The sequence below is a fragment of the Mchenga conophoros genome, linkage group LG8 (genome assembly GCF_057382185.1).
Source record: "Mchenga conophoros isolate Kocher_MC1m ecotype Shallow Benthic linkage group LG8, M_conophoros_male_GT1.1, whole genome shotgun sequence".
In the NCBI taxonomy this organism is placed as follows: domain Eukaryota; kingdom Metazoa; phylum Chordata; class Actinopteri; order Cichliformes; family Cichlidae; genus Mchenga; species Mchenga conophoros.
The window spans coordinates 7,564,392-7,578,477 of NC_140533.1; the positions used below are offsets into that span (position 1 = coordinate 7,564,392).

Sequence of the window (14,086 nt, forward strand, 5' to 3'; positions counted from 1 at the left end):
ATTCTGTTTCACATTTTGAAGGCTTTAATGGAGATGCTGTATGGCTTTGACCCGTAAGGCTAATTTACGTTATTGTGATGAAACAATTATATTACCATGAATAGACACTTTGCTGTGCTATAGCATAAAATGGTACAGGAAAACTTGATTTTAATGAGAGTTTTTCTGTATTTCTTGGACCAGCGGTGATTCGTCACCATTCATTACAAAACATTCAGTGGTCAGTCCCTGAGACCCACTAACCCCCTGCTCACATGCCCGTCCCCCTGACCCCTTTTCCTGCCTCCTTTCCAATCCAAATCTCAGCAGTATGCTCTGCCAGACAACCTTCCTTAACAGACATCCCAGCAGTTGCTCTTTGTGTCTGACGTGGCAAAATGCCACATCACATTACACTTCCTGCTTCCTTTTGCAAAAGGAGGAACGGCATAAGATTCACAGCACGGACCCCGTAACCTAGTTTTTTTCTTATTAACCGCAAACCTAGTTTGATTTGGGAGCCATTTTCCTCGGCAAGAAGCACACTACATTCAGACCAAAAGCTACAGGTGTGTTAAAGCTTACGCACATATAGACACACTCAAACGCACACATGTACATGTATGTCATCAGCCCCAACACCTGTGTGGATGTTGCCTTTGAAATTCTGGAAAGATATTACTTTTGAATCCCGTGGCCAGGTAACAATTCAGATCAGCTGGCTGTGAGAGTCCTCATAAAATTCAGAGAACTGTAGAATGTAAAAAGATCCCAAAACATAAAAGTCAGATAATAAATCGGCAGTCACTTCTCCCAGGTTGCTGTAATGTAGACTTTACAAACCTAATCCATGACTTGTTCTTTTTAGAAAGAAGAGGGTTTGCAGAACATTTCCTTTTGGAGAAACGAGCCATAATTGTATAGTCTTTTTCGGATTGTCCCATCGTGAACTTTAACATGTCTTAAAATGGACTAAAATTGTTTCAAAATGGTCTTACAGCAAATATTAGTTATTAAAGATCATTTTGTTGTCTTTCCTTTCAGTAGCAGCACCTGCCTGGTACTTACCAATTTAATTCACTTAAACATTAAGGATCTAATTAGGTTTTCACACATGGTGGCTTGGTGTTGTTAAATGACTAATCAGACAGGGTAATATGTTAAACGACGCCATGTGTTGTTGTTCAACTGAGGTTGTATTTACCTAATAAAACAGGTTTACCTTCTTTTTTATGACTATATGAGCCAAATGCTTGGTTTCAGACAAAACTGTGAATCATGCGACCCTACAGCCCTTGTATGTTCCAAGAATAAAACCAGACAGCTTAAAATGAGAATAACAGCTCCGCTATAAGTATTTGATACTTTGTTACATGATGTATAAATGTTGCATTAGTGATTCTCAGTGAATTAAGTAAGGAGTGGTTTAGTCAGTATCCCTACCTTAGTCTCATGAACTTGCCTTTACCCTTTAGAATGGTGTTCATATATAAATATGAATTGTCCACATATGTTTATGGAAGTTGTGCTTCTAATAAATCATAGAGCAAGCAGTGTCTGAACAGTTATTCAGGTGGCACTTAAAGTGGTAATGGTCTGTGGACAAAGTCTCACTGTGAATGCTTTACAATTGAAATCGATAATTGCATTCGTAGTCAGAACTCTGCTAGTATCATCTTTTCATAAAGGCAACACAAAAACCCAGTGGAGCATCTTTTAGAGACCCTTTCATCCTTTTAGAAACTCTTCATTCAAACATTGTATGAAAGCACAAAATGCAAAATAATTTTTTTTTTCAACGAGCACACTTGCCCGACACACAACCCTCACATCATCTGCCAGTCCTGCAGTTGGTGACTAGCTCGATAAATGATCAAATTTATTTTGGGGACATTAAGAAGCAAAATGAAAATGTGTTTTCAAGTATTATTAGAGATAATTAGGTAGAACAGTTTGCAAATCATAGACCTTTAATGGATTACTCTTGTTCTGGATGTATTTCTGTTCAAAGATATCAGAGTAAGGACAGCATGATGGCGTGTTGGTCAGCACTTTTGCCTCACTGGATCCTGGGTTTGAAACCACTATCTAGCCACCGTTGTACTGTCAGGCTATCTTATAAAGTCAGGTCAAAGCTTTACAGTATAATTCTGAGAAACCTAGTTTCCACTCGAGAAAACACCTGATGACAACAGCTTTGAACCGTTAGATTGTTCGGACAGATGCAGATTAAGGCTGGGCCACTGGAGATAGAAAAGAGTGGAAAGAGGAAACAGATTCTACCCACTTCAGCAGCTTACTAAGCTGCTGTATGGCTAAGGTACTTTACATGTGCTACTAAATTTGAAGCCAGATATGCTAATGTTATGTACAAGAGCAAAATCTTATTTTTTAGCATGAAAAAATGCTGCAAGACATTAGTTCTCCATTATTATGTGTTCAGTTACAATACCTGGAGCATCACACAGCATGCCACATCCAGTATGATGTGTGCTGCATGGATGTTACACACTTGTTGTATAAGATAACAACAAATTTGTTATGAACAAAGTCACGACAAGTGGGGGGGTGGCAGCTGTATCTAAACCTGTCCTTATACTCTATTTTTGTGACATTACAGGTGACAGCTGCACCTGTGTTACAACTGCATGCTTCCAACCCTCCAATTTGTGCTGCCCTTACGCTGGCCTTTATTGTACTGGCTGTGTCTGTGTTCTTGAAGTGGTGCATTGTTAGGAGATAAGCTTCAAACCTTTCCACTCCAAAACTTTTCTGTTTTGCAATTGCAGCAGCATGCTAATCTCCCTGTTGTTTCATACAGTATAGTACCACTGTATATTCAGGATGTAAGTTTAGGATATTATGGTAGTATTATACAGGCCTTAAATAAAGCAATTGCTCTACTTTTCTGCTTTTGCTGTACTGTGTATATAACCACTATATTCACCATAATGGGACCTGGTCACTTGTGATTTCTTTTTTTTTTCCTGTAGTATGACAGTGGCAATGAAGGCCCAGGCCAGGTGGGAGGTGATGGAGAGGACGGAGGTTTTCTACGCTGGGATAGGTCTTATGGTGTTTGGTACCCTTCTCGTAGTGAGCAGCTTCCTCGCTCTGGGATTCACCGGAACCTTCCTAGGTGAGTCCCAGACACAGTGTCAGATATTAAATGGACACAAAATAATTTTAGTCTAAATATAACTTCCTATTAAAGAATACTGTACACATCACTGAAGAACAAAGATTTAAACTGTAAGCATCTATCCAGACTGGCATATATCAGCAGACGCTTGATTGCCATTGTTCCCAGAGGGTGAATCCCATGTTGTGGTGATTCCTCTTGTGACACTAAGTGGTTTACATATGTAGTTTTTAATACAATTCTTTAACAGGTACTGAATAGATTCTTGCAGGCTGTTAACACACTAACCCAACCTTCAGATGCTAACGATCAGAATTTTATCAAATCAAGCCAGGTGGCTTTATTGTGCATGTGCAGTGATACAGTACACAGTGACACGAGACAGCGTTCCTCCAAGACCATGGTGCTACATATAACAGACAATCAACACATGACTACATAGTACAAGTGCAAGGAAGGACGTAGAGACACTGTTGGGCCTTCTTAGTTAAGGAGCAGGTGCTGAGGGACCAGGAAAGGTTCTCCGTCAACTCAACGCCAAGGAATCTGGTGCTCTTGACGACCTCCACAGAGGATCCATTGATGTTAGGTGGACAGTGATCTCTCCGTGCTCTCCTGAAGTCAAAATTATCTCTTTTGTTTTGTCCGTGTTCAGAGGCAGGTTGTTGACTCTACACCAAGCATTAGCTGTTGCACCTCCCGTCTGTATGCTGACTCATCGCTCTTGCTGATGAGACCCACCACAGCCGTGTCATCGGCAAACTTGATGATGTGGTTCGAACTGTGCATTGCTGCACAGTCAGCAGAGTGAACAGCAGTGGGCTGAGCACACAGCCCTGAGGGGCTCCAGTGCTCAGTGTGGTGCTGTTGGAGATGCTATTACCGATCCGGACTGACTGATGTCTCTCCGTCAGAATGTCTGGGATCCAGTTGCTCAGGAATGATTGTGTTGAATGCAGTTTGGCCCTCGCTGTTCTGAGGGCTGCCTTTTCGCCTGCTCTGAAGGCGGACTCTCAAGTCTTTAGCAGCTCACACACCTCTGCAGTCATCCACAGTTTCTGGTTGGAGCGTATTGTGATAGTCTTGGACACAGTGACATCATTGATGCACTTGCTGATGTAACTGATCATAGATGATGTTTACTCCTCCAAGTTGGTGCGGTTGCCATTTGTTGCAGCCTCCCTGAACATGTCCCAGTCAGTGTGCTCAAAACAGAGATGGCACCTCACCTTTCTCAGAACCGGTTTGCAGCATCAGTGAGATTGTGGCTACAATAGCATGTAGATGTTAGCATTTACCATAAATTATAATTTTGCTCAGGGTTAAGCATTACAAAACCCCAAGCATGGCCTTAAACACTTGTTTTGTGTTCACTTAACTGCATTAATTATAATAAAATCATATTTTTTTACAAACTATAAAACTATAAACTTTACAAACTATGAGCAAACAAAGCACCACATTGTGCTCTTGTACATGAAAGCTACAATAAAACAGCCTTTAGTAACATTAAGGGATCACATGAGACAGGAAAATGCAAAAGAGGACATGTAGTTCATGTCTCTACATAAGTAAAGACACATGAACTCTGACACATTTGAACAATTCATGCGCCCCAACATATTTCTCTGAATATAGTCGTTTTCATAATCATGATATGGCGTGTCCCAATATCTTCTTGTTTCCTTCTGAGACAAACACCTTTTCTTTTGTTCAATGTACTCCTGAACACATGCAGGCATTGTTTCAAATGAACATGAGCTCAAGATTGCCAGGACCATTTGGCATGCAGTAGCTTCTGTTTTTTTAGGTCAGTCGACTAAATGAGTCATCTTCAAGAACCAGGCAGATTGTCTGAGCTTCTTCAGCATATTTGTCCATCGGTGCACTGAAATGCCCTCAGTCCATCACTCCGCTTCAAACTAATCACTATCTGTGACAACAGAAGGGAGGCAGGAGGAACAGCAGGACGTGCCAGGAATGTGCATGTGTGATAACAGGAGTCTACTTTGTATTCGGAGTGGACAAGCCGGTCGCAAAACGCTGTTTGCAGGTTTTACTCTCCAACCATTTGGAACAATAAATTTTGCAGTTATAAAACAGGAACAATTCAACTTTCAGTATACCTTCAAATAAAAAGCAGTAGTAAAAGCCACATGTCTGGCTGCTGTTACATTTGATGTTTGTGCATACAGTCCTCTGAAAAACTATGGACATGCTGGCTCCTTCCATAGGATAGGGGGTAAGTAGCAGCCAGGCATTACTAATCAAATGCACATGAATAAATAATAATGTGTAAACTCCCTGTTGATAACCAGTTAATCAAATGCAATTAATTAGCAGGGAAAATTGATTGATGATATGCCAAAATGTCTATAAAATCAGAGGTTTTGGCAGTTTGGTGACGTGTAGAAATGTTTTTCTTTTCCCTAAATTTAACAATTTTATCTCATCTTGCGTGTTACTGTGTTCTCTGCACTTTCATTGTACTGCCTGTCTGCTTGTCTAGTAACAATAAAGTGAATTGAATAGAATATTTATCTGTTCCTCCGTAACCATGTCATAGACTGATAAAGTCATAAAGAGAAACAATTACTTGAAGCTCTTGAATCATGGGATGTAATTCATTTTTCACAAGACTGCATAGAGAGCTGTGAAAACTCTTTTTAAATTGTATGTTTAATCGAACATTCAATTTTTTTTCTACTTTGAATACAAAAAATCTGAATGAACTGAAATGTTTTAACCATTTTTTTAACGATCGGTTGCACAAAACTGAGAAGTTTTCGACAAATGACAATAGCGTCACAGTAAGTCTCTTTCTGTGGTCAACACTAGACCTTTAGAAAACAAAAGATCGCAGCAACAAAATAGGACATCAAGCAAGAATTAATGAGATAAAATAAAACAACTAAAAATTAAAAAGGTGCTTTTTGTGTTTATAATGTATAAAAATTGTAAAATAAAAAAATGTGATGACCTCAAATTACAGAAACAAAAGTGTAGATGGTGACAATTAAAAAAACAAAAAACAAAAGCTACTGACCAGTCATAGGAGTCACTACTGGTTTATTTAACATTTTCTTTGGTGTGTGGGGAGACGTTGACATGCAGAATTTTAAACAGTGTTATTATGGCAGTGGATGACCTTTCAGCTGGTGGAATAAATATGTGGTATTGCTACCCTTAGCAGCAATAGTTTTACGGCATGTTTTGCAAATTTCTGCAATTTGTTCTGCATCCTCCTTGTGAAATCAACACACATGCTCAGCGCAGTGCGCCAGGTAGAAACCTTTCCGGGTGGGAAGGGGGGATTACATGCAGACAGCTTAATATTCGCAATTTATACTCGATGATTACAAAAAATCGAAGTGCAAGACAAGAGTGACAAGGAAAATGTGGTGGCTACTCTATGATTGCCTTGATGTTTTTCGCGTTCAGAGACTAGTTGCAGGTTAGTTGCAGTGACCAACGGTTCACCAGGAGGTTATGCTTGCAACATCCTCAAACTTTGAATGACCACTTTCCATTTGCTTTGTAAGCACTGTCAAACAGAGAGGTGAAGGTTTTCAAATAATTGCTGTCTACTTCATAAGTGCCGACAGATTGACAACATTTTGCAGTCAACCTCAGTCGATTTGGGGGCCCATTTTACACAAGTTGCATTCATCAGCACAAACTAACTGTATGCTGGTTCTGTTCCTATTGAGGCTTTACAGCCACTACCCACATGATGCTAACTTGTCCACCATTTTGCATGTGTGATAATTACGATGACAATGTAGAATCAGATAAATAAGGCCCCAGACACAGAGGCCTACAAACAAGTCTGCATCCATCTGACAACCACTGGGGCATGAGGGTAAAATGTATACGCCCTGACCAATTCTGAGTGGGTAATGGTAATTGATGGCACTTGCTGGGAAAATCAAATGATTGCACACAGGTCTACAGTCCAGTCAGTGACACCCTGACAACCACCTGTCATTAGTGAAAAACATGTGGTTTGCAACTGGTTGGCAAAAACCTCCTTGCTTTGGTTGGTAGAATACTTTGAAGACAGCAGCTGACTGCAAGTAGTCTCAGACCTAGTTCCCATCTTTTAATCAACCATTTCCAAGGCAACAAGATTGCAGGTTCATTGCACACTGTCTCAATAATTTTGGTCACGGAGTGGTCTCAAACCACCATTTGTCTAGTGTGACTGCAGCATGAGATATACAGGGCAAAAACTATGAGGAGTTTTAAATGTTAATCAAATAATAAAGATCTTTGTATTCCTCCCAACTGTTTCCCAACTGATTAATCTGAATTAATTTGAAAATTTCTGTCTGTGTAAGTTTACATATATGTGTTTCACTCTTGAGATGATTTTAATTGTGTCGGTATGATCTCTATGTTCCACCATGTTCCCTTTGCCCTTCCACCCACATAAACAAACACATACTGAAGGACATAGCCTGTGGGTGTATGTTGTGTTTCAATGTCTTATATGCTCTATATTAATCCCCTTGAGTCACGGTGACCTGATGATTCAAATTGATGGCACAAGGTTAGAAACAAAGATCCAAACAAAATCAAATTACGCTCGGTGTTAACCTGTTGATTCTGATCACAGACCCACATCTTTAACCTCTAGACTACCACAGTTATTGCAGCTGCTTGTCCACCAAATCCAAATTGCCTAATTTCATAACCGTATTGAAACGACAGTGACGCAGGAGCTCTTAAATCTAAACGGGTTAACAGTAGTCACTTTGAAAGTCAAAAATTGAGGTTAGCATATTGTTCCGTCAGCCAGTTACAGCTGGTTTTCTATTCAAAACCAAGAAATTTGTTTATATAATCAAATTTATATAATTTTTTTTTTTATCCAACTCTACCTGTGGCGTTTAAATGAGCATACATTATGAAAATCGTTATATAACTTGGACACTTGGACACAATTCAGCAGGTCAGTGTTACCTACTGGAGTCTGCATGTAAGTGTATGTGTAAATATTTGTGTGTGTGGGTGTATGAGGAGGGTATAAGGGAAATATTAGAATTTTCATGCCCTGTTACATTTAATTCCCAAAATGGGTCAGAAAAAGTTCATGTGTGTGCAGTACTTCTTACGTAGTAGACCTTAAAGGGCTAACGTTACTTTGAGTGGTGACCTAGTTTAGCTGCTCTCACTAACATTTTACTCGCAGACATGCATTTGTTTAACAGACACCTCTATTTTATGGCAAAAGTATCAGAAAGACATGTCAAAATGGCTTTGACATTTAAACCTCTGAGGTCTAAGTGATTTTCAGTTTCTCCTGGTCATGAAACACTAAACCAGCTTCTTATCCTCTTATGAGATTTAAGCGTGCGAGGGAGTTTACTCAACCAGCCTAGATGTGTCTTGAGGACCTGGAGAGGGCATTCAACAGTCTTCTTTATACAGTCTTATTCACAAATGCCTTTGTGAATAAGACTGTATTGGGCCTGTTGTTGGAGCTATGCAGTACAAATGTAGTGAGATCTTGATTCACATTTTAAGCAATAAGTCTTGGACTTCAAGCTGAGGGGCGGTAGGTGTCAGATTTGGTTGACAATGACTTCTAGCTTGTAAAGGACACAAAGTCTGAGGCCATGTCTCTCAGAATAGGCAGAGTGCCCACTCCGGGATAGGGACAGGTTTCTCTGTGTAATGTCTTCTCAGTTTCTTTAAATGAACAAACAGGATCGGGTCAATTTTATAGCAACAACTCCTTTTATTCAGCATCTGCATTTATGACAAAGGGCAACAAAGTGGGATGGCTAATTCTCGTGGACAGCCAGCGTGAGCCCTGTGTGAAAAGGCTCCAGAGTGTCTTTACTGGTAAAGTGGTCTCACAGAAAATTAACATCTAACTCAACATAAGGATGACATGTTACACTAGCTGTCAGATTTTTGTTAGAAACAGACTTGACAGGATATTTTCCTAATACTTGCATAAAGTACGAACAATATATGTTGCCATATTTACAATACTGTGTACAATATAATAGTATTACAAGTTCTAAGTTTGATAGCCACTCTTAAATGTACATATATACATATATATTAGGGGTGCAACGATACACAAAATTTACGGTTTGGTTCGATACTTTGGTGTCACAGTTCGATATTTTTTCGATACAAAAAAATGTTCATGCCTTTTTAATTTGTCATTTATTAAAATGATAATATATATTTTAACTCAAAAGTACAGTTTTTAAATTTAATGTTGCTGAAACAACAAAATAAATAAAATAAATCTATCTGATCGAGAAATCACTCATCGTTGGAAAAAGAGAGTTTATTACAGAGAAATGGCTCTTTCCAAAATAAAAGCTATACTATACGCTTCTTCTGGGCTATATTCTCAGCAGCATATTAAACATATCAGGTCCCCATAAGGAGAATCATGTGCTAACAGCTGTCTAAATGACTCGGCTAAAGTTTGTAGCATGCGTGCTTGTTGTTTTTGTCTGCTTCCACTTGTTTTTGCACTAGGATGATGTCCGCGTAAATGTGCAGTCATATTCGTTGTGTTCCCGCTAGTGCTGTCAGCGTAAATCTCGTTGAAATGACGTTAACGCCACAACACGGCAAATCTCCGTTAACGAGCTACCGCGGATCGCTCCGTGCATGGGGCTGGACGGCCAACACGTTAACGAGCTAACTGCGCTAACACACTAGCTCCCACCCATGTAATTGAGCATTGCATGGCACATCCAACATACTGTTTTACTTTAGTCCATGAAGCGCTTACCTTCAGGGTCATACGTCACATGAAAACCAAAATAGTTCCAAACACTAGATGTGAATGAGGGTGGGGGAGGTTCAATTTGCCATGTTGCAAGGAGAGCTTAACTTCTGTCTCGCTAGCTTGCCCTGCGCTCTTCCTTCTGACGATGCTGTCTGTGTTGAGCGCTCAGTGGATCTGCGCTCGACAGTGCAGCCTAGGCGGAGTAGTCGAACGCAGATTCACTGAGCGCTCAACACAGACAGCATCGTCGGAAGGAAAGTTGATAAAATAAATTACAAATGTTGTATTGTTCGATACATATGCGTACCGAACCGAAAGCACTGTATCGAACGGTTCAATATCGATATGAATATCGTTGCACCCCTAATATATATATATATATATATATATATATATATATATATATATATATATATATATATATATATATATATATATATATATATATATATATATATATATTAGGGGTGCAACGATACACAAAATTCACGGTTCGGTTCGATACTTTGGTGTCACGGTTCGATATTTTTTCGATACAAAAAAAATGTTCATGCCTTTTTAATTTTTCATTTATTAAAATTATAAATTTATATTTTAACTCAAAAGTACAGTTTTTAAATTTAACCCTAACCCTTGTGCGTGTTTTTTATTTTGACAGCGAATGCGCACCTGCGGACCACTTATGTGCAGCCCTGGTTATTTAGCTCATCATATTGCAGCCACAGAAATTATTTTGTCCATGAAACCATAAAGCTGCACTTTCTTTTTGCCTTATAGTCTGATTTGTCATAACTTTTCCGTTTTGTGGTAAGCTTTTCTTTGGCTGTCACTTCTTCACCCTGACCTGTCTTATTTGGCTCAGCAGAACTAAAATATATATATCCTGCTGCTTTTACACACGCACTCACATAAGCTCAGCGATTCTCTGCGCAATCAACCTCTCACATGTTTAAGCTTGCTGTGGGAGATTTCACTTGTCATGTTTGCATAGTAAGCTAACGATTAATAAGACGATGTCAGAGGAATTGGTGCGCAAATTATCATCACTCACAGATCAGTGCTGTCGCTCTCTATACACAGTTCGCACGATTGCAAAGTGAAAGCAAAAAAACAAGCGCAAATTCAAACGCGATTTCAATATGTCACATATTGACAGTGGCTCACCGATGCCAATGACATAATTACCCAGCTACATTTCTGAAAGAATGCAAAAGCATTGACATATATTTTTCCTTCCTACAATAGCCCGACGGGCAGGGAAGAGATAGATTTTGGTAGCCCGACTGAAAAAGATCGCTAGCTCCGGGACGTCGGGCTAGCGATATTGCAAGCCCTGTATCTGATTGAGGAATCACTCATCTTTGGAAAAGAGAGTTTATTACAGAGAAATGTCTCTTTCCAAAATAAAAGCTATACTATCCGCTTCTTCTGGGCTATATTCTCAGCAGCATAAGGAGAATCATGTGCTAACAGCTGTCTAAATGACTCGGCTAAAGTTAGTAGCATGCTTGTTGTTTTGGTCTTTGCACTAGGATGATGTCGGCGTAAATGTGCAGTCATATTCGTTGTGTTCCCACTAGTGCTTTCAGGTTAATCTCGTTGAAATGACCTTAACGCCACAACACGGCAAATCTCCGTTAACGAGCTACCGCCGATCGCCCCGTGTGTGGGGCTAGACAGCCAACACGTTAACGAGCTAACTGCGCTAACACACTAGCTCCCACCCATGTAATTGAGCATTGCATGGCACATCCAACATACTGTTTTACTTTAGTCCATGACTCGCTTACCTTCAGGGTCATACGTCACATGAAAACCAAAATAATTCCAAACGCCAGATCTGAATGAGGGTGGGGGAGGTCCATGTGTCTTGCTAGCTTGCCCTGCGCTCTTCCTTCTGACTCTATATATATATATATATATATATATATATATATATATATATATGAGTCATCGACTCATGTTGCACCAGTAAATACAAAGCAGTGGCGCCAACCAGAAAATAGTCCCATTTGCAGTAACACATCTTTGTGAGGCCAGCTTTTAGGCACTAGTGTACTAGGAGGGAAGAAAAAAACAAAATCACTGAGTGCCCATCAGTGGGTCTCATCTCTGACTAAGGCACTATGCTGCCATACACTTTGCCATTCCTAAGAGTGGGGTTGTCAGAAAAAGTCCCATTACTAAAAGTTAAGGACATATTTCTGCTAAAACAGGTCACCAAAAGAGGTTGTCAGAGGTTCTAAAAAGTTTCTTTTGTAATATTTTGCTATGAAACAAAGTCCAAAGATTACACATGAAGTCATGCCCATAGAGTTGTATTGTTGACACCAGTAACAGCCAGGTGACGCACAGCACCCAGACACTGCAGCATTAACACAGCTGTGTCATGTTCCCGGCAGTGTATCCTCAGTCTGACTTTAGTGTTGTGTTGTTTTGTCAGGTACATGTCAAAAATCATCGTAGACTTAATAAGCAGGTCCAAAATCTGTCTGGTAGGATTGTGAAAACAAGACATCAGTTGATGGCATAGCAGAAACCATGGTAGCGCTGTGCAAGTCCAAAGGGCTTTGCTGACTGAATCCATGTCTACTAGGGACTAGTTGATAAGATGATGTAGAACTGAAATTTGGACAGTTTAGAAATGTTTTCTGCTTCTTGCCAAGTGCTACTGGGATGCACTCCAGTTTCCTGAATCACTGAAAAGAAAAAGAAACTGTCAGACTGAAGTTATGAAACACAGGTTTTGTCCTTTTATGTATTTTCCAGGTGACTACTTTGGCATTCTGATGGATGAGAAGGTAACAGGCTTTCCTTTCAACATCACAGAGAACCCAATGTACTGGGGCAGCACAGCTAACTACCTCGGCTTGGCACTCATGTAAGTGTGTGTGTGTGTGTGTGTGTGTGTGTGTTGGAGACTCTGTGTGTGACAGTAGAGGTCACTTTTATGGAAGTGATTAGCACAAGATGGAGAAAGGAAGAGATTTTGCTTAATAAGTTAGCAATATCTTTGTTTCAAATATAACCAGAGGAGTTTGTAGCGTGTTAATAAATGAGTCCCCTGATGTACGTCAAAAGTCGTTCTAAATAAAGCGAGAGCAGATAATAACCTGGAACCTAAAAATTGTAAATGTTTCTCAAGTTGCAAACTGCTCTTTGTAAATACAGTAAAAACTTTTACGTGTGCTTGTTTCTATGACAACTGTGACCAGGCTGCTGCTACGAGCTCAGCGTGTGCAGTTGCTAGGCAGGCACTCTCTTATTGAAGACCCAGCTGCCGAAAAGCTATTAGCCTCCCATTCTTCCTCTCATGGAGCTATACGGACTCCATTCCGAGTGTTGCCTCATCTTCACTCCATTTTCTGTTATGACAAATTTTAGCCCCATTTTCTCTTTGCTTTGGATTTAATTTGCACTCTATCCTCTATTCTCAGCTCTCGTCTCACTCCCACCTCTTTTCTCTATATCTCTCTCACTTGTGTTCATACAGTTGCTTTAACTCTATCTTTGATGCAACTTTATTATATATGCCGAAATATCATAGCATGCTCTGCCTCAGCCTGCTCTGTTCTGTTCAGAATACCCAATATCACATTGCCTGTCGATGGTCAGCAGGAAGCTATCTTTAGCAGTCATGTTCTTCAAGACTTCTCATCCAAAATAAGTTATTTTTGTTTTCATGTGAAGGGATCATTTGTAGTAATAAGCCCTAGAGAATGATCTGCTAACTTTGGCGGCGAGCGGATATGACAAAGGTATTGTAAAACTGCTACAGTGTCTACAAAAATGCGTCAACCGAAATGGCGATTATTTAGAAAAATAAATAAGTCTTCAAGCCTTAAAATGATGTCAATATTATGGAAAATAAATGGTTGTTTGTATTTCTAAAATGATAGGAGACCTTACTTTTGGGATTGCCCTCGTATTTTCCTTCAGGTTTATGACCGTGACTGTCTGCAATGATGATGCTGCTACAGCACTGGTACCAGAGGTTTGCAATGGAATGTTACAGTAACAGAAATTTGATTTTCAAGTGAAATGCAGTTGAATTTTTACATTTCTAATCATACAGTTCAGCTTAATTTAGACATGCATGATGACTGTATTTAGAACCTACAAGTCCACGCTACTTTCTTACTCCATTGCCAGCATTTGTATCTGTGTGGGCTGTGTTCACAACACATGTAATTACATTTATG

The 14,086-nt window shown here is 39.7% G+C and overlaps 1 protein-coding gene across 1 annotated transcript in view; it reads left to right on the forward strand.

Moving 5' to 3' along the window:
• pemt (phosphatidylethanolamine N-methyltransferase) overlaps window positions 1-14,086 on the forward strand; it is a 73,803-nt gene that overhangs the window by 38,307 nt on the left and 21,410 nt on the right. The window contains exons 4-5 of the mRNA XM_085283792.1: window positions 2,973-3,118; window positions 12,654-12,765. Of these exons, the coding sequence (XP_085139918.1) occupies window positions 2,973-3,118; window positions 12,654-12,765 (258 nt within the window). The remainder of the gene's footprint in view (window positions 1-2,972; window positions 3,119-12,653; window positions 12,766-14,086) is intronic.